Source organism: Acomys russatus, chromosome 11 (assembly GCF_903995435.1).
Source record: "Acomys russatus chromosome 11, mAcoRus1.1, whole genome shotgun sequence".
NCBI classification, from domain to species: domain Eukaryota; kingdom Metazoa; phylum Chordata; class Mammalia; order Rodentia; family Muridae; genus Acomys; species Acomys russatus.
The window spans coordinates 54,328,238-54,348,219 of record NC_067147.1 but is presented as its reverse complement, the minus strand read 5'-3'; the positions used below and the strand labels follow the sequence as shown (position 1 = coordinate 54,348,219).

General features: G+C 50.1%; 1 protein-coding gene and 1 pseudogene across 1 annotated transcript in view; one reads left to right on the top strand and one right to left on the bottom strand.

Moving 5' to 3' along the window:
• The first annotated feature begins 2,423 nt into the window (after positions 1–2,423).
• On the top strand, positions 2,424–2,981 carry LOC127195205 (high mobility group protein B1-like; annotated as a pseudogene).
• Positions 2,982–12,037: 9,056 nt separating this feature from the next.
• The window catches only part of Itgb2 (integrin subunit beta 2), a 32,629-nt gene continuing 24,684 nt past the window's right edge, over positions 12,038–19,982 (bottom strand). The window contains exons 10-16 of the mRNA XM_051153294.1: positions 19,593–19,733; positions 18,724–18,911; positions 17,388–17,632; positions 16,704–16,923; positions 15,845–16,047; positions 12,649–12,815; positions 12,038–12,288 (exon numbers count right to left, since the gene is read on the bottom strand). Of these exons, the coding sequence (XP_051009251.1) occupies positions 12,226–12,288; positions 12,649–12,815; positions 15,845–16,047; positions 16,704–16,923; positions 17,388–17,632; positions 18,724–18,911; positions 19,593–19,733 (1,227 nt within the window). The 3' untranslated portion in view covers positions 12,038–12,225. The remainder of the gene's footprint in view (positions 12,289–12,648; positions 12,816–15,844; positions 16,048–16,703; positions 16,924–17,387; positions 17,633–18,723; positions 18,912–19,592; positions 19,734–19,982) is intronic.

Genomic DNA, 19,982 nt, shown 5'->3' with positions numbered 1-19,982 from the left:
GACCAGGGCGCCTGCGCAGTAGACTAGTAGGCGGGGCTGTGGGCTTCACTGCTTTGCCTGCTGCAACAACGCTTGCGTAGGAATGCAGCTTTTGGGCTCTGAGGATCAGCTGCTCTACCCCACACAACACCAATGGGGGACAGTAGGCGACCTGGCCCCGCCGAGGGGCTCTAAGGATGACTGCAAAGCGGCATGGACCGGGACGGTAGCCTCAAGTGCAACCAAGCTCCTTTGATTAGGGCCGCTGGCAGCCTCGATGATGGGTTGCGCCTGCTCTTGTAGCCACCTACCTTCCGCAACCTGGCCGACCCTCAGTAAGGATTTCCCGAGCCCCGTGGGCCTCTGCCAGTCTTCCCCGAGCCGCGTGGGTGTCCACCGGGCAGGTTTTGAGGGTTGGTCCACTTATGTACGTTAAAACAGCATCCAAGCTGTCGCAAACTTGTTATTGAAAGGCATTTAAATCCCTGAGAGCTGCCTTAGATGGTAGAATTGCTTGCCTAGCAACCGATGCACAAGCCAGTTCCATCCTGAGAACCTCACAAACCAGTCAGAAGTGATGGCGCACACCTGTCACTCCAGCACTTGGGAGATGGAGTCAAGAAAGATCAGAAGTTCAGCCAATGAGAGCGGGCTGTTGGAGGCAGGAGTGTAGGGTATTTTCTTAATTAGTGATTGAGGGAGGAGTGCCCGCTTGTTACAGGAATACCGCCCCTGGGCTGATGGCCCTGCAGTCTATAAGAAAGCGGGTTAAGTAAGCCGTGACTATGTTAGTAAGCAGCCCGCTTCCACAGCCTCTGCATCAGCTCCTGCTTCCGGGTTCCTGCCCTGCGTGAGTTCCAGTCCTGAAGTAAACCCTTTCCTCCCCCAGGTTGCTTATGTTCATGGTGTTTCATCCCAGCAATTGAACAGTAACTAAGAAAAAAGTTTATTAAGAGATACTAATGAGGGCTGGAGAGATGGCTCAGAGGTTAAGAGCATTGGCTGCTCTTCCAAAGGTCCTGAGTTCAATTCCCAGCAACTACATGGTGGCTCACAACCATCTATAATGAGATCTGGTGCCCTCTTCTGGAGTACAGGCCTATATGCAGGCAGAGCACTGTATACATAATAAATAAATCTATGAGAGAGAGAGAGAGAGAGAGAGAGAGAGAGAGAGAGAGAGAGAGAGAGAGAGAGAGAGAGAGACTAATGAAGCAGGAGTCTGGAAGGGGCTCCCAAGACAAAACAACAACAACAACACCACAGCTGGGTGTGGTGGCACACGCCCTCAATCCCAGCACTTGGGAGGCAGAGGCAGGAGGATCGCTGTGAGTTCGAGACCAGCCAGTCTGGTCTACAGAGTGAGTCCAGGACAGCCAAGGCTACACAGAGAAACCCTGTCTCAAAAACAAAATCAAAAGGCAAAAGCTCTTGTAAGACTGGTGCTCCATCCCCTAAGAAGGAGCCCTCCTCTCCAGCCTGACCCCTCAAGCAATCAGGACTTCTAAGACCTCACCTTAAAGGACCAGAACAGAGACAGTGAGCGACCAGACCACAGATCCAGAGACAAACTATCTTGGCCTATCCTTAGTCTCCCTCAGAGCCCATCTCTGACCTAATAGCTTTTCTACTATCAGGCACAACTTCTGCAATGCACTCTTAGCAGACCACTACCTTCTGCCAAACCCAAGTCTAAGAATGCCATCAGATACTATCTGAGACCCGTCGCAGAGACTTGCCTGCTTCGTTGTGGCCTGCCTACCTGATGTTTCCTCTAATATATTTGCAAAGTGCCTTGATTTATGACTCTGTTTTGTTCCGTAACTATAAGAACTTTCTTAAACTGTTTGCACGTTTGGAGCATGGTACTCAGGACAACCCGAGTCCGTGTTCCTAAGCTGTGGTCCTTCATGTTAGGCTCAACAATAGGGGCTGTCTCCTGCACTTTGGGTCAAACCGGAAACCATGAGGAGTTCAAGTCCCAGCTCCTCCCATTCCCACCACCGTGACCTCTACCATAGTTTCAAAGCCCCAGTGAGCTTCAGTGGCCACAGCAAAACAAACACCAGAACAGGCACAGACTAGAGCCCAGGCTCAGTGTCTCAAACCTGAGCTAACTCAGGGCCTGGTACAACATTCACAGGAAATCTATGCTTGACACACTTGCACAAGAGCAAGGTCATCGGTGTGTTAGTATGCTAGGGAACGTTTTAACAAGCCAGCCCCTTCTCTGTGTAGGGAGTAAATACTCTACGTGTTCCCAGGCAAGCAGCCCTCACAGAAGCTTCTGTTACACAAACAGATGCTTGAATACCCATTTGCGGAGGAGGCTGCACCTGGCTCCCCCTCTCACGGCCATTGCAGTACATTGAGCTCCATAGAAACAGCTCCGGGGCAAGCGGGAGCTGGACGGGCACCGGGCGACCCTGAACCTCGGAGACAAAAATCAGCTAAACATGGGCAAAGGAGATCCTAAGAAGCCGAGAGGCAACATGTCTTCATATGCATTCTTTGTGCAAACCTGCCAGGAGGGGCATAAGAAGAAGCACCCGGATGCTTCTGTCAGCTTCTCAGAGTTCTCCAAGAAGTGCTCAGAGAGGTGGAAGACCATGTCGGCTAAAGAAAAGGGGAAATTATGAAAGAGAAATGAAAACCTACACACCCCCCCCCAGAAGGGAGACCAAAAAGAAGTTCAAGGACCCCAGGGAACCCAAGAGGCCTCCTTCGGCCTTCTTCTTGTTCTGTTTTGAGTACCACCCCCAAATCAAGGGCGAACACCCCGGCGGATGACAGGCAGCCCTGTGAGAAGAAGGCAGCCACGGTGAAGGAGAAGTACAAAAAGCTACAGCTGCCTACAGAGCTAAAGGAAAGCCTGATGCAGCGGAAAAGGGGTGGTCAAGGCTGAACAGAGCAAGAAAAAGGAGGAAGAGGAAGATGAGGAGGAGGATGAAGAAGACAAGGAAGAGGAAGACAAGGATGAGGAAGAAGAAGAAGATGAATAAGCTGGTTCTAGCGCAGTTTGTTTTTTCTTGTCTATAAAGCATTTAACCCCCCCTGTACACAACTCACTTCTTTTAAAGAAAAAAAAAAAAAAAAAGAAATGTAAGGCTGTGTAAGATTTGTTTTTAAACGGTACAGTGTCTTTTTTTGTATAGTTAACATACTACTGAATGTGTCTTTGGCTAGCCCTGTCCTGGTGGTATTTTGAATGGCCACTGACCTTGCCTGGTATAGTCTGGGAGTTGTAAATTGGCATGGAAGTTTATTTATTTGTTTATTTTGGCATGGAAATTTAAAGCAGGTTCTTGTTGGTGCACAACACAAAATAGTTATATATGGGGACGGTGTTTTTTTTTCTTTTCGTTTTGTTTGTTTTTGTTTTTCCATCTTCAGTTGTCTGTGATGCAGTTTATGCAAAGAAAATTATTGTTCTGTTAACTGAATACCACTCTGTAACTGGAAAAAAATAAGTGTGGCTCTTTTGTTGACATTCTAAATGCTTCTAAGTAAATACAATTTTTTTGTTAGGAAAAAAAAGAAAGAAAGAAAGAAAACCCATTTGCAGCAACAGTAGTCATGAGACTGGTGCAGACTGCTTAGCGCAAGTATGCGCTTGTTCTAGCACCAGCGCACACAGTACTAATTCAACGTTTTGTTTTAATTGAAATCGTGTGTGTGTGTGTGTGTGTGTGTGTGTGTGTGTGTGTGTGTGTGTGACATCACAGCACATGTGCAAGTCAGATGACGACTTTCAGAAGTTGGTTTTCTCCTTCCACTGTGAGATCAAATTCAAGTTATTAGGTTTGCATAGCAAATGCCTCTACCCACTGAGCCATCCCACTGGCCCTACAGTACTAATTTGTTTGTTTGTTTTTCGAGACAGAGTTTTTCTGTGTATCCTTGGCTGTCCTGGACCAGGCTCTGTAGATGAGAATGGCCTCATACTCACAGTGGTCCACTTGCCTCTGTCTCCCGAGTGCTGGGATTAAAGGTGTGTGCCACCAAACCGGCTCGCACAGTACTAATTGTAGGACACTGATTCACATTAGCCCATATTCAAGAAATGCTCCTGCTAGCAGCATTATAAAGTACAACAGAGTCTTGGGAAGTTTGGAGATGCAGAAGCTGGAATGATAGTTCTGTGCCCCCAAATGGCAGCACAGGTGACATTGTCCTAAACCGCAGGACTCTGGCAGGTAAACAAGAAGGATCCTTATCGGGTAAACTATCGGGTAAACAAGCCTAGAGGTTTCCGTTTACTAGAAGAGCAGATCTCTCAAGGCAGTTTTTGTTTACCAGAAACCAGTCTTAATCCTCCAGTAACCTCTGTAAATTTCCCCACAAAGGTCAGCTGCCTCTAGCAAGGGCACATAGTTCAGCTCAGATCCTCATCCTGCTGTCATGTAAAATCTGCTTGTTTTTCCACGGTTATGCTCTTCTCTCTGCCCCTACCCCCAAATTGATCCCCAGTAAAACCTTTCTTTCTGCCTACAGAGTGGTCTAATTTCTCTGTGCCGTCGCTTTTAGTTAAGAGTGCTGTCTAGCTGGGCATGGTGGGCCCACGCCTTTCATTCTAGCACTTGGGAGGCAGAGGCAGGCGGATTGCTATGAGTTTGGGGCCAGCCTGGTCTACAAAGTGAGTCCAGGACAGCCAAGGCTACACAGAGAAACCCTGTCTTGAAAAACAAACAAACAAACAAACAAAAACAAAACAAAACAAAAAACCCAAAAAACAAAAGTGCTCTCTATTCTTCCAGAAGACTCCGGTTTGATTCCCAACACCCACATGGCAGCTCACAGTCTCCTGTAACTCCAGTTCCAAGACACCTAATGCTTCCACAGGCAAATACATGTCGCACATACATGCAGGCAAAACACTCATACTGTGTGTGTGTGTGTGTGTGTGGTTTTTAGACATAGAGTTTCTCTGTGTGGAAGATGAGGCTAGCCTCAAACTCAGAGATCTGCTTGCCTCTGCCTCCTGAGTATGGGATTAAAAAGATGTACACCACCATGCCCAGCAAATATAACGTGTTATTTTGTTTTTTTAAAAAAGATTTTATTATTCATTTATTATGTGTACAGTGCTCTGCCTTCACACATATCTGCAGGCCAGAAACAGGCATCAGATTACGTTATAGATGGTTGTGAGCCACCATGTGGTTGCTGGGAATTGAACTCAGGACCTCTGGAGGAACAGTCAGTGTCTTTAACCTCTGAACCATCTCTCTAGCCCGTTTTTTCCCCCCCCCAAGATAGGGTTTCTCTGTGTAGCCCTGGCTGTCCTGGAACTCTCTTTGTAGACTAGGCTGACCTCGAACTCACAGAGATGCGCCTGCCTCTGCCTCCTGAATGCATATTAAAGGTGTGCGCCACCAAGCCTGGCTATAAAATATATATATTTTTAAAGCCTAGCCTAAGGGTTAGACTATAGTCAGCCCTGCTAGCCCACTCCTAGGTTTCCTAGCAACCTGGTGTAATCACTTGCTGTCACTGCCAGGTGTATGCACTTCAGCTGCCCACTAGATATAAAGGACTGGCCCATCACTACACATATATTCCCCCCCACCCCCGCCGTATCTCCTACCCGTCTCTCTCTCTCTTTCTCTCTCTCTCTGCCTCTTTCTATCCTCATGGCCCACTCAGGTCCTAACTCCTCTCTGTCTGTTTGTCTGTCTGTCTGTCTGTCTGTCTCTCTCTCTGTCTGTTTCTACCCTCATGGCCCACTCAGGTCATAACTCCTTTCCCCTTCCTTCCATTCCCCAAATAAATCTCCTCATATCAGATCTGTTGTGTGCCATCTCATCCTTTTTTTTTTTTTGGCGGGGGCGGGGGGGAGGGCGGGGTTTCGAGACAGGGTTTCTCTGTGTAGCCTTCGCTGCCCTGAACACCAAGCTGGCCTCGAACTCAACAGCAATCTACCTGCCTCTGCCTCCCCAGTGCTGGGATTAAGGGTGTACGCCACCACACCTGGCACCATCTCATTCTTTATTACAACCCTGAGGGCTAGGGAGAAGGCTGTGTGGATGAGACTGTTTCCTGTGCAAACATGAAGAACTGAGTTCAACTCCCAAGACCCATATATACCAAGCCAGCTGTGCAAATTGGCAGCACTTTGGGGCTCAGAAACACTAAACATACACCAACAAGCACACGTGTGCACACACAAAGTACGGCCCATATCCCTGCTCTAGCCACATGGCCATGAAGAGGGAGAAGGGCTTCTGCTACAACCACACATCTGACATGCACAGGTACCTCTCCAGTTGGACAAGAGCTTCCATCCCAGGAAGGATTCACATAGCATGTGGTCCAGAAAGCACAGGCACTGGGCGGTGGTGGCGCGCACCTTTAATCCCAGCACTTGGGAGGTGCAGGCAGGCAGATCGCTGTGAGTTTGAGGCCAGCCTGGTCTACAGAGTGAGTCCAGGATAGTCAAGGCTACACAGAGAAACCTTGTCTCAAAAAGCAAAAACAAACAAGCAAGCAAACAAACAAACAAAAAAAAAAAAACCCAAGAAAACACAGGCACTAAGGATGGTTGAGAGAAGCAATGATACTGTGAGCCAAAGGATGCTTGCTTTTTCAAGGAGATGGTTAAAAAATTCAACAGGCACAGACTAGCATCAGCCTGATTTGCATCCAAGCGCCACAGAAGAGCTGCTCACAGCCCAGCCCAGCCACATAGTATAGTGCCACAGCCCAGGAGTCATGGGAATTCCAGGGTCACAGGTCAGAATTTCTGGTACCTGAGTCACCTGCTGGGGATTTTCAGTTGTATTTGGTGGTATCTGTATGACTATCCTTTCCTCGATGTGAGGACACACCTTAGTTAGCCACAGGATTCCATCCAGACAGCAGCCTGGAACACATGGAAGCATCCTCCTGGGCCATAGTTCACTTTGTTTCCAGGTGCTTCACCAAGGGTGCTCCACGTGGAGAGGTCAAATCCACTTTCTTGAGGGTAGGGACTTTAACTTCTAGAAGGAAGTCAGCAAGGCATGGGACTGTAGGGGGGTGTGGTCTGTGGGAGATGGGGTCAGCAGAGCTCTGGGGCAAGGGAGGAGCTGTGCCTGGAGACCAAGCCCAGTTTTCTATGGTTGACTTAAGCAAGGATGAAGAACCTGTTTCCCTGGAATGCGGGGATGGCCCTGATGGCTGTGAGAGGTGGTTCGCTTCACTGCTTTGGGACCTGGTTCATGCTCTTTGGGGGTCTTTCAGGCTCAGGAATTCAGAAATCTAGTTGCCTCTCCCTGATGAACAGACAGTCTCTCCCAGTTCTCCCTGAGAGCCAGATGTTCAGTGATTCCTGCATGTTTGTATTTTTAAATATTTAGTTTTACTTTATTATTGTGTGTGTGTGTGTGTGTGTGTGTGCTCATTTTGTGAATGTATACAAAGAATATGGAAGTGATGGTGGGTGTTATAAAAAAAAATTAAAGCAATGATGATAGAATACAAGGTAACAGGCAATAGATGTTATGTTATACAGAGTTTATTAAATGAGCATGGGGGGAGAAGGAAGGGGAGAGAGTACCCCAGAGAAAGAGAGACAGAGAAAGTAAAGAGGGGAGAGAGGAGACAGGAGAGACAGAGACAGAGAGAGAGAGAGAGAGAGAGAGAGAGAGAGAGGAGAGGTAGAGAGGGGAGAGGTAGAGAAGAGAGGTAGAGAGGAGAAGGAGAGAGAGCACCATGTGGAGAATCTGTTCTTTTATACGGCCCTGGGCAGGGCCACGCCCCCATGGCTGGTAAGCAGTGACATCACAGGTAGGCAGACTGAAGCAGAATCCTAACAGTAGGGGGCAGAAGAGGGAGATACTTCCTTCCCCCACCTCAGCTGGAGCCTCCTGCTGTGGGCGCTGGTCCTCTGGAAGAATAACAGGTGCTCTTATCCATTGACCCATCTCTTTGTTGACAAGATGGAAGATGACACTTGTTCAAGGTGGCATTGTAAAGACTCAATACTGGACATGGACCTAGGCTTGGAGTTTTGCTTCTGTTAGTTCTAAAGGGTTGTGTGTTCCTCCCTCCCTCCCCCTTCTCCCCACTCCATGACAGCGCTAATGACAGTGTCCTTGTTGGGGTAATCTTTTTGTGCACTGTGTAAAGGTTGTCTTTGTATTGTCCAAACATTGACTTCTGTGTCCACAGGGAGCTGAATACTGTCCAGACTTTGTATTGTTGTTTTTATGGATCATTACCTGCCTCATTTGTGAACATTCACCTCCGTCACCTTCTGATGGGTTTAATAAAGAGCTTATGGCCAAGAGCTGAGGCAGGAGGAGAAAGGCGGGACTTCCGGGCAGAGATAGGAACTAGGGGAAGAATCAGGTGGGAAGATTTGCCAATGTGACATGGAGGTGGAAGGAACAGGTGCCGGGACTGAGTGAGCGCTTAAGGGTCACATGGCAGACATAGACTAGAACAGTCAGGTTAACCGAAGTTAGGCAAGCTGGCTGGGAGGTAGCCAGCCAAGGCCTAATCTATAATAATAAATATTAATGCATTTCCGTGGCATTATTTGGCAGATCCAAGACGGTCCAGCGATAATCCTAAACAGGATTTTGGCTGAGTAAACAGAAGCCTAAATGTGGGTTTCTGTTTACCAGAAACCACTCCTTAACCCAAACCCAAAGATTACCTACCATGGGCAAGGTCATCTAGCTCCTGGTCAGTCCTATAGCCTGTATCAGCTCACAGATCCCCACCGTGTTGACATATAAAACAGGCTCGCGGGGCTGGAGAGACGGGTCAGAGGTTAAGAGCACTGGGTGTTCTTCCAAAGGTCCTGAGTTCAATTCCTAGCAACTACATGGTGGCTCACAACCATTTATGTGAGATCTGGTGCCCTCTTCTGGCCTGTAGGCGCACATGCTGTATAGCTAATAAATCTTTAAAAAAACAAAAAACAAAAAACAAAAAACAAAAAACTAAAAAACAACGGGCTTGCTTTTCTGCCATTTTGCTTCTCTCTGCCCCCTCTCCCAAGATACCCTTTGCAATCTGATGCCCAATAAACCTTTACTTCTACCCCTGGCGTGGTCCAGTTCGGTGGTTTCACTGTGCCCTTCCTTACAACTTCCTCTCCATGGCTCATCCTACTGCCACCTAGGAACCAAACCCAGGTCTTCTGCAAGAGCAACAGGCATCCTTAATTGCTGAGCCATCTCTCCAGACCTTGTTCAAGTTTCCTTTAATGCTTCGGGTTAATAAGATAAAGTCAGGTTCTTTCCCTGACCGTAGAAGGACATAGTTTCATTAATGAGGACAAAAATTAATCTTTGGTGACTGTTTCAAATATGCTTATCTATAAGTAAAGCATGTGCTGATCTGCCGTTTCTTCTGCTCTAGCAAAATACCTGAGGCCAAGAAATATATATGTGACACAAATCCATTGCTCACAGTGCTAGACACTGAGAGTCAAGGTACCAATAGATTTGGTGACAGCTGAGGATTGGCTCTGCTTGCAAGACAGCTACTTGTCTGTCACACGCTCCCTCATATCTAATTCTGCCCTGAGGTTTTGCTCTTCCTCTTTCTCAAAGACCTGCTCCCTACCACTATTGCACTTTGGAATAAGTCCCAACAGGTGAAGTAGGGAGAGACATCCACGTTCACACAGCACTATAGGGTGAGTCTCAGGCAAGAAGCGATAGTGTAGGCTCGGCGGTGATGCCGCACGCCTTTAATCCCAGCACTGGGGAGGCAGAGGGAGGTGGATCTCTGTGAGTTCGAGGCCAGCCTGGTCTACAAAGCCAGTCCAGGACAGTCAAGGCTACACAGAGAAACCTTGTCTCGAGAAAATGAAATAAATAAATAAGTAAACAAATAAAAATAAACAATAAAAGAAAAAATCAGAACAAACAAACAAACAAACAAAGAAGTGACAGTGTGGTAGTCAAAGGTGGCCGGGGTGGTAGGGACCTCCATGTAGAAATGGGAGGTAAAGTCTGGCTGCCCACCCAGCCACACCCACAACATGATGGGAACAGAGGTATCAAGCCTTGAAGAGGAGGATTGTTGCCTTGGCTGAGGTAGAACTCCCTATGAAGGAGTGGGTGTTATCCAGGAAGTATTCAAGGCCTCTGGGAGCCAGGGCTGTTCCGACAGCACTGGCAAGGCATGGCTGGATGTACTGCCATAGGACAGAAGACAGCAGCAAGCACCACCAGCAGGTGGCGCTAGACGAGGGGCCCTGCAGCTGTGCCTCCATCCTGGCTCTAGATCAACTCCCAGTGCAGGCTTCCCCAGCCAGCAGAGACCCACCCTGTGTGTCATCCACTGTACCAGAAATGCATCGCTTGCTTTTTGACTGAATGGGATGTTTCATCAACAGTCTTTCTGGACTTTGAACAATTATCTCTTAGGAAAGAAGAGGGCAAAGTATCCTTTGAAAATACATTTCACAGCTGAGTGTGGTGGCATACGCCTATAATCCCAGCACTTGGAAGGCAGAGACTGGCAGATCTCTGTGAGTTCAAGGCCAGCCTGGTCTACAGAGTGATTCCGGGACAGCCAGGGCTACACACAGAGAAACTCTGTCTAGAAAAACTAAAAAACAAACAAACAAACTAAACTAAACTTAAAAAAAAAAAAAAAAGAAAAAGAAAGAAGGAAAAGAAAATACATTTCACTGACAGGTATGGTGGCTCAGGCCTGTAATCCCAGCACTTGGGAGGCAGAGGCAGGCGGATCTTTCTGAGTTCAAGACCAGCCAGGTCTACAAAGTGAGCTCAGGAAGGACAGCCAGGACTATAAAAGAACCCCTGTCTAAAAAAAAAAAAAAAAAAAAAAAAAAAAAAAAAAAAAAGAGAGAGAGAGAGAGAGAGAAAGAAAGAAAAAACAAAAAAAAGAAAAGAAAAAAAATACATTTCCCGCAGGGAAGGCACGCCAACACACACCTGGTGCTCAGTCCTGCACACGTCACTCATGTGTATAATCACATTTAGACAAGAGTAAGGCCCTCTGTCGAGAGGTGAGAAGGCGTGAGGGGTTCTCTGGCCTCACCAAATCCTTCCTGCTCTAAGGCTTGTGCACACAAGCTGGGTGGCCATTTACATGGATGGCTGATGCAGTCTGGATATGAAATGTCCCTCTACAAAAGCTCCTGCGTTGGGGCCTTGGCACTTAGCTAGTGGCACTATTTTGGAAGGTCCTGGGAACTTTAGGAGGAAGAGTTTAGCTTAGGGGGTGGGTCCTTAGGGGGTGGGTCCTTATGGGGTGGGCCCTTAGGGAGTGGGTCCTTGGGGGGAGCTTGTCACTGGCCACCTTCTTCCTCTTGGCTTCCTGGCTGACTAGAGGTAAGCAGTTTGGAGAGTAAACCTCTACTGACAGGTCGCTCTGCTAAGCAACTGAACCACCTGAGACCATGAGGCAAAACAAGTATCCCCAGAAAATCTACCCAGCATGTGGGGTCATCACGCTCAGAGACCCCGGAACACCATAATCACGGAACACAACTTGGGTTCGTTCACTCATTCAGAGCTTGAGTCAGCAGTGATTTCCTGGTCACCACCAAAAACTTCTTATCCAGTGCCTTTGTGTCTGGCCACCACCCTACCCGCCCTGTGCTGAGCCTGATGGATGCTGGGAGCTGGAGAGGGGAGGGTGCCATTTCTGTCACCTGACACCATTGTTGGCAGCCACATAAGATTTAGCGCTGGGCCTGGGAGGGCTCCGTATAGACAGACCCATGGGCAGGGAAGAAGAGAGCCCACGTGAGCCCTCAGGATGTGAATAAACAGTCGGCAGATGGCATAAAGCAGCCTGGAGCTCAGCCACCTTGCCCCAGGGGACTCCACAAAGCCTACGGTCTGTGGGCAGCACGGATGGAAGCTTTATTATTTTTACACACATGATTACAATATAATATGTGGGATACTGTTTTACAACCATATATAATACAACAGATGGGATGTTAACAATACAATACATGGGACGCTGCTTTATACCCTGTCAAGTTTAAATATAAATAAGTTGGTGCCACCTTCACTGAGGGTGCAAGAAAACGTGTGGAACCTCTCAAGACTTGGGGACATGACGTTCTTAAGGCCGTGTGGCAAGATTGTGCAGGTCCGAAGAGGACTCTGTGGAAAACCTGGCAGCCTTGACATAAAGGCGGAAAGAAATAGAGTGGGCCTTTGGATCCTTGGCAGCGCTGTGGTGAGCTGTAAGCCACATGGTGGTTGCAGAGGGAAGGAGGCGTGGTCAGAGGGTCTCATCTGCATGATCCTGACACCTTGTGCCCTAGCTTTCAGCAAACTTAGGGTTCATGACTGTTGTCGTAGCACTCTTGAAGAGGGGGTTGTCCTAAAGGGGAACCAAACATGTTCTTGTCAGTGCAGGGAGGGTGTCAAGACTCTTAAGAAGCCACCAGATCAGCAGACATCACTCCTAGGAGCCAAGAGGGACAGGAAGCCTTCCCAGGGCCTGGGCCTCCTCAGAGCTAAGCCTGTACAACACTGCCCGCTCTGGGAGGCTGGAGGCTAAGCTGGGGTGAGGCCTGTGCCGTCTCTCTAGGACAATCACAGTCCCGGTGTGAGAAGTGACAGAGTTGGGGAAGGTACCCTCATGGGTGGGATAGAGGATGTACCACTGGCTCCCCGTGAGACGCCAAATAGGAGAGGCTGCGTTCATGTGCTATGGGGTCCCCCCAGCAAGGCCACTCACGTTGTTCCATTGGGATTTGAGCTTCTCCTTCTCAAAGCGTCTGTATTCCCTGAGGTCAGTCAGGTGGGTCAGGGCCTTCCAGATGACCAGGAGGAGGACACCGATCAATACGACGCCTACCACAGTGCCCCCTACAATAGCAGCCACGTTGGGGCCTTTCGCACACTCTAAGGAAGAAGCATACAACCAAAACTGTCAGTCCTTTCCTACAGTGGCCAGTGTGTACCATGCCTAGTCCTGCTGCAAGGGATTACCCTTTGCTGTATCTCATGAGGAGACGAAAGAATGTAGGTTGCCCCACCCCCACCCCATCATCACCACCAGAAATAAGACCAGGCCCCGTGCTTCCAAATGAAAGATAAAGGATATTTGGCCAGGTCAGTGGCAAACCCGAGGAAAGACTGGATGAAATGGCAGGACTCCCTGGTCACTTCCGGCTGGTGTACTCAAACAAGGGTTGTGCCGAGGCATCCCTGCCATCTCATTGTTTAGAATGAGAATTGGTACTAATGGCTGAGTTGGCACATCCGGGCAACCAGATACCCTGGTTCCGGGATACCAGGAACCAGAGGCCCATGCTCAGGCAGCTGAGGTAGCCAGTGCTGAGCTGGCCTCTCCTGGGTGTGGGTCCTGGGATACAGAAGGCTACATGGCAGACCCTGACTGTGGGACCGAGGTACTAACAGTGAGTGTGGACTTCTGCCTGCTAGGTCCCCGGCGACATTGTCATAGACTCTCTCCTATCATGATGGCCTCTTCAGGGAGGCCCGTTGTCTTCACAGAGATTAAATAATTTGGCCAAGGTTGCACAAAAGCAGACATAACCCCCAACCTGCCCATCAGAGTAAGCTGGAGGAGCCCTTGCTCAGGCAGGCTGGAGTCAGCAGCCCCCCAGCCCCAAGGGCAGGTCCTGAGCTCCAGGCACTTCACACAGTCTGTATCCTGTCTGTCTTTTATGGGCTCCTGGCTTGAAGAGGAGCTTGGACTCAGGGGGCCCCCAGGGCTCAGTTCTGTATGAGCCTGGTATGCTGCTGGCCTGAGCTTCCGGTGGTCACCTGAGTGGCCGCCTCGGCAATTCCTTCGGCTGAGTCTGTATGCGGTTGATAGGTGAAGTTCCAAGGCTGTTTGTCTCTTGGCTTAAATCTATTTGGTCATTGTTTCTCAATGGACTTCCAAGCTATTCAACCTCCCAATTCCTACTTCATCTGTTGGGGACCCCAGGACCCATCACCTGTTTCTCTCAGCTTTACTCCTGTGGGTTCCATTCAAAGGGAGGCTCTATCGATGCCCCACCTACTCCTCAGCCCACCCTGCTCCCACTCCTCTCCTCTCTGTTAAGTCCTAGACCGAGCAGCAGTTATATGTGCGTCTTCTGCAGCCCTGACACAATCCGTCCACTTGGTCAATGACAGGATGGCACCGCCTTACACAATATCAAGACTATATCTGCCCCATCTCTTGATAAACCTGCGCTTACCTGGCTCCTGACAGGGTCATGCTCTCTAGTTCCTAAAGGGACTGTGCTTACCTGGCCCCTCACAAGACCGTGTGCACCTCATTCCCTGACAGGACTGTGTCCACTTAGTTCCTGATAGGATCGTGTCCACGCTATCCTCAGCAGGGCAATACCCACCTCCTTGTACCCTGGCAAGGGAGCTGCTAGTTGCACTTTTAAAAGCACGACTTGGGGGCCAGTGAAATGGATCAGTCAGTAAAGGTGTCCGTTATGCAAACATGGCAATCTGAGTTTGATCCCATGATTAAAAAAAAAAAAAAAAAAAAAAGGTGAACCAACTCCTGAAGGTTGTCCTCTGATGTGCACACATACACGCACACATTAATAATAATAAAGAACTAACAATTACTGCAAAAAAAAAAAAAAAAAAAAAAAAAAGGAGGACTTTATGTGAACACAGCATGGCTACTTTCTGGAAATTTCCAATGGTTTCTTAGAATGTACAGGAACAGGTCTGGACCTTTCCAGGACTCATGGGGCATCATGGGGGTGCTGACTGCTCTAGCCACAGACCCTCTGCCTCCCCTTGTCCCCTCGTTTCATCTTCCTCTCTAGGAGAACTGGCCCCAGGAACCCCTCACTGATGGCTGCTGCCTCGCACTGTGTAGGGTGTTTATCTGGAGTGTAGCCAGGTGCCTCCCTTCCCTCAGAATGTGACCTTAGAGACCAGGTGAGGATCTCTAAGTCCACAGGTGTTACTGGGCCTGGCAAAGACCAGAGCCAAGTGGAGGGCCAGCAAACAGCACTGGAGGGTGAAATCACCTCCATTTCCCTGAAGCTCTCCATGAGGGCTTCTGAGGAAGCAACAGACATCCCTCAGGATCCTCCCATCAGATGAGAGATGCTCTGGCTGAACAATGTGGCACTGCTGTGGCATCATACCTGCGGTGGTCTGAGTAGCTTCGGTCCCCATTGACTCATGTGTGTGAATGCTTGGCCTATGGGGAGTGGCACTATTAGGAGGTGTGGCCTTGTTAGAGTGGGTGTGGCTCAGTTGAGGGAAGTGTGTCACTGTGGGGGTGGGCTTTGAGGTCTCCTATTCCCAAGCTCCACCCGGTCCGGAATCAGTCGTGTTTTCCTCCACAATGATAATAGACTAAAAACCGCCGGGCATGGTGGCACATGCTTTTAATCCCAGCACTCGGGAGGCAGAGGCAGGTGGATCACTGTTAGTTCGAGGCCAGCCTGGTCTACAAAGTGAGTCCAGGACAGCCCCTGTCTTGAAAAACCAAAAAAAAAAAAAAAAAAAAAAAAAAAAAAAAGACTAAAAACCTCTGAGACTGTAACCAGCCCCAATGAAATGTTTTCCTTTCTAAGAGCTGCCTTGCTCATGGTGTTTCTTCCCAGCAATAAAACCTAAACGAAAACAATATCCATTTTGTATTGGTGCTACCACCGGGAGATCTCTGTCTGCTGTTCATCTCCTCATGCAAGGCCAGGTAAGGAGAGCAGAGCGAGAAGGTCATGGAACAGGCAGGGAAAGTGGATGGCTGCCAGCTGCCTGGCCAGGTAGCTTGGATGGCTCCTCTTCCACTGCTGGGCCTGTCTTGCCCCACAGAAGAGATGTTTCCCTCTGCAGTCCTCTTACTGTCCACAAAGGCCTCATGGTCAAAGTTCTTGTCACCACATCCCACCTACACCAGTTCACGTTATCACGTCCCGGGTACCACTCAGCCTCACCTCGGCTGTCCTCCACATGGATGTTGTACATGTCCCATCCGTCCTTCTGCTGTAGGGTGTACGTCATCCAGCAGCCCTCAGAGTCCCTCTCCTTGCAGGGCGTTCTTTTCAAAGGGGTGGACTGCAGCGTCACATTGGCACAGGCCACACTGCAGTTCTTCTCAAAAGGGCCCTTACCAAATTTCAGGCACTCGGCACAAAAGCTGCAGAGGAGAGGGGTGGAGTAGATTTTTTGGGGGGGCCGGGGGCAGGGAGTAAGGGCATGAGGCTTCACATGGTATATTGATACAAAAGGACGCATAAGTATGTCAGGGTGCACACGTACGCAAAGACGCATGGTGGTGGAAGGGTGCGCTAGTGTGTCAAGGTTTGGGAATATGAAAATACATGGGCGTGCCAGGATGCCCGGGTGTGTGTGGGCACACTGGCATGTGAGGACGCATGAGTGGACCAGGCTACGGAGATATGCAAGGTGGCATAGATGATTCAGGAGACGTAGGTGTGTCTGGTACATGGTATAAAAGGAGTATAGGCCTTTGCATACTGGGTGGTCCCAGGTAGAGGGCCTGGGGACTCTCAGGACTCAGTGCAATGATATGAATGACAGGGGATACAAATTGTGTTCCTAAAAGGGTCTGAAAGGCAGAGCCAGTGTTAATGGAAACCAGTTCAAGGGCTGAATGAAAAGGCATAGGCCTAGACCCACTGTGAAACCAGGACTCCTGCAGGCATACAAGGAGGTGGATGGCAGGAACACTGGACCTGCTGAATCCTGCTGAGAACCGTGGAGGGGGTGGTATCCCTGAGGGCTCCCAGATGCCCAGTAGTGAGGCCAGTGTGGGCGATGGGGGACACTCACATGTACTTGCTGCATGGTGAGGGGCAGCCGGGACAGTCCTCACACAGCGGTGGCTGGTAGTTTCCCTCACACAGGCACCTGTTGCAACTGCACCGGCCGCGGCCACTGCACTCCACCAGCCGTGCATTCAGACACCCCTCGGTGCTCCTGCGGCACTGGCAGGCTGGGCCCTCGAAGCCATCCTTGCAACTGCATTTGCCACAGGAGCAGGAGCCCCTCTCTGGAAAACAACCGAGGTCACCATGACTCAATTCCCTGACGGAGGGGTAGGGAAAGGGAGTCATCCTCGCCACCCTGCACCCTAGCCAGGTAAGGGCCTTGCAAGGAGGACTGTATTTATAACCTCCTCTGCTTCCTGCCTGTACCTATCCCTCCTCACATGGCCTCTAGAGCACCATGGAAGGACAGCTGGGCAAAAGCACAGAGACACCAGAGATAACTTCTGGCCCAGCAACTCCAGCAATGCTGCCGCCATTCACCCAGATGGGACCTCCACATTGTATCTGAAAAGCTCTTGGATCAGGACATGACTGTCACCTCCACTGCCTTCCCAGGATGATGCTGACCCTCACAGAAATAGATCGAGCAGGGAAGGCTTGCTAGTCTGTCCACAATGCTCCACTTAATATCCCCTCCCCCATAAAAATGGAGACGAAAAAAGTCCACATGGCCCCTGACACTTACCTTCGCCACCGCAGACTTGGCCATCATATCTCTCACAGTTGACATTGTCACACTCGCAGTACTGCCCAAAGATCTCTTTGTTGGGGATGTCACTGGTGTGGCACACACACTGCCCACAGATGCAATCCCCCAGCCCTGAACACACGATGGAGCTGTTGTCCTTCCGGCAGCTTCCTTCCAGCTCCTGACCGCTCCGGCCCTGTGTCTGGCACTCACAGTTTTTCCCAATGTAGCCAGACTCACACCTGGTGTGATGAGGGAGGGGTTGCGCTTAGGTCCTCCCTTGGGATGGGGACACTTGTCCTTCATAGCCCAGCAGTCACCCAAACACCTGGAATGTGTGGCATATCACACCTGCTCTCCAAAGATATCCTGAGCACGTGCCACACGTACTAGGCAAGGCTATCCCTGGAATCATACAGGTGACAGTCTTATGAGCATGACACCTCTGACAGGCTCACCTGGGAGCTGCCTGAGAGTTGTGTTTTGAATTGTCCCTTGAAGCCATGCCTGTCCCTTGGACCTAGACCTGACCTAGCCCTGGAAGAGGGTCTGGTGGGGATCTGGGACCACAGCATTATCGCTGAGCTAGGGAGATGATGGAAGGATGTGGGGGAACACGATACATAGCTTAGTAAGACAAGCCTGGCAGTACCCAGGCCTCACACGTCCCGTGGACTCAGAGAACGCACTGACCAGTGGCCCATTCCTCCAGGCAAGCTAGCTCAGCCTTGGAGAGAGGCTGCTCATTCAGGACCAGGGCGAGGTGCTAGCGGCCCGGGAGCAGCCACCGAAGTCACCACTACTACAGAGTTTTTAGGAAAAGGTATATAGTCACTGTAGGCCTAACAGGTGGGCTAGTCAGTGCACCCCAAATATCAGAAACTGGGGGAGCAGTCAGGAGAAGGAGAGGATGGCTGGCACCCAGACCAGCAACTACAGCCTCTCTGTCAGGCATACGGCACCCTTGCTCCTCGAGGTAGAGCGTCTGGAACTAAGGCCTGTGAATACTTGTTCGCTGGGTGGCTTTAGGGCCCAGACTCCCAGGAGTGGTCGACCGTCTTAAAGGTACTCTAGCTGCATGCTGCCAATCGGATTGATCAGAGTCTTGGAGGTCAGAGAGAGCTAGGATATGGGGGTACCTGGACACCATCTACTTCCTGGGTGAGCGCGCCATACCCACTTCACCCGAAGACACCGGCCTCATGAGTAGGCGTGCCATGGGCTGTTCATGCCCACCTCATCTCATCTGCAGATGACTTTTCCACGGACTGATGTGCCATGGGTCACACACACACACACACACACACACACACACACACACACACATCCTCACCTGCAGATGCCACACTCCATGGTACCCTTGCCTCTACAGAGACTCTGCTCCTGACTCTGGTCCTGGCACCGGCACTCGCACAGGGGAAGGACCTGCACGGTCACTGTATCAGTAAAGCCCAGTGCCCGGATGACAAAGGACTGTGGCTGGATGCACTCGGAGGCCGTGACTTTTACCTGGAAGGTGACCTATAGGAGAACGGTGGGGCTCGGCTTAGGACTGTGAATGACCAGGGTAACAGCCCTGCTCTTGTGTCTTTGCCCAGCTTCTCAGGTACCCCAACCAGATACCTGTCCAGTTATGCACATCCAGCAGTTGCACTCAGAGGATGCTGTCATCCCATCCCAATCAGCCTACCCAGGGCCACTGTAGAGATGTGCAGGCCTTCATGTGTTGATAGATATGAACCTGCTGCTGAGACCACATGTGGCACCTTCGCTGTACCCTTTCCCTAATGCTGCATCTGGCCTCCTCGCAGGTATTTAAAAGGAGAAGAGCCTGGGTGCTGGTCACTAGTAGCATCCTTCCTTGCTTTTATCCCTGTGATCCTTTTCCTCCTTTGCTGCTCCTGGAAGTGAGTCACCAAAATCTCCACGGACCCCTCCAACAAGCTAGTATAGGAACCCCAGGTCTGCCGGGTATGGTGGCGCACACCTTTAATCCCAGCACTTGGGAGGCAGAGGCAGGAGGATCGCTGTGAGTTTGAGGCCAGCCTGGTCTACAAAGTGAGTCCAGGACAACCAAGGCTACACAGACAAACCCTCTTTCAGAAAACAAAACAAAACAAGCAAACAAGCAAACAAACAAACACTAAAAAAAGAACCCCAGGTCCGGGGGGGGGGGGGGGGCAGGGGAGGAAGGCGACTCACCGGGATGTTGATCTGCACGCCATCACAGTCCCCTCGGAATTGGCCTATACTTGATGCTCCATTACCACAGAAGGAGTCATAGGTGACTTTCAGGGTGTCCGGGAGGGTGTGGTGGTTCAGGAAGACCCTGGAGGAAAGTTTCTGTGGAAAGACAGCAGCTACGCTCAGGAGCGACAGGCCCAGCTGTCCCTGTTCCTCGTCACCTCACTTCTCACGTCCCTCCTGCACACCAGGCGATGACACAGACACCTACCAAGAGCTCAGTGATTGTGTCCACATGGGACAGCCAGCTGATGTCATGGGTTTGCTCTGAGACAAACTAGTGGCAGGTGGCTAGCATGGACACAGGCCATAAGCCAGCTTTGTGAGGACCACACCCTCCCTGTTGAA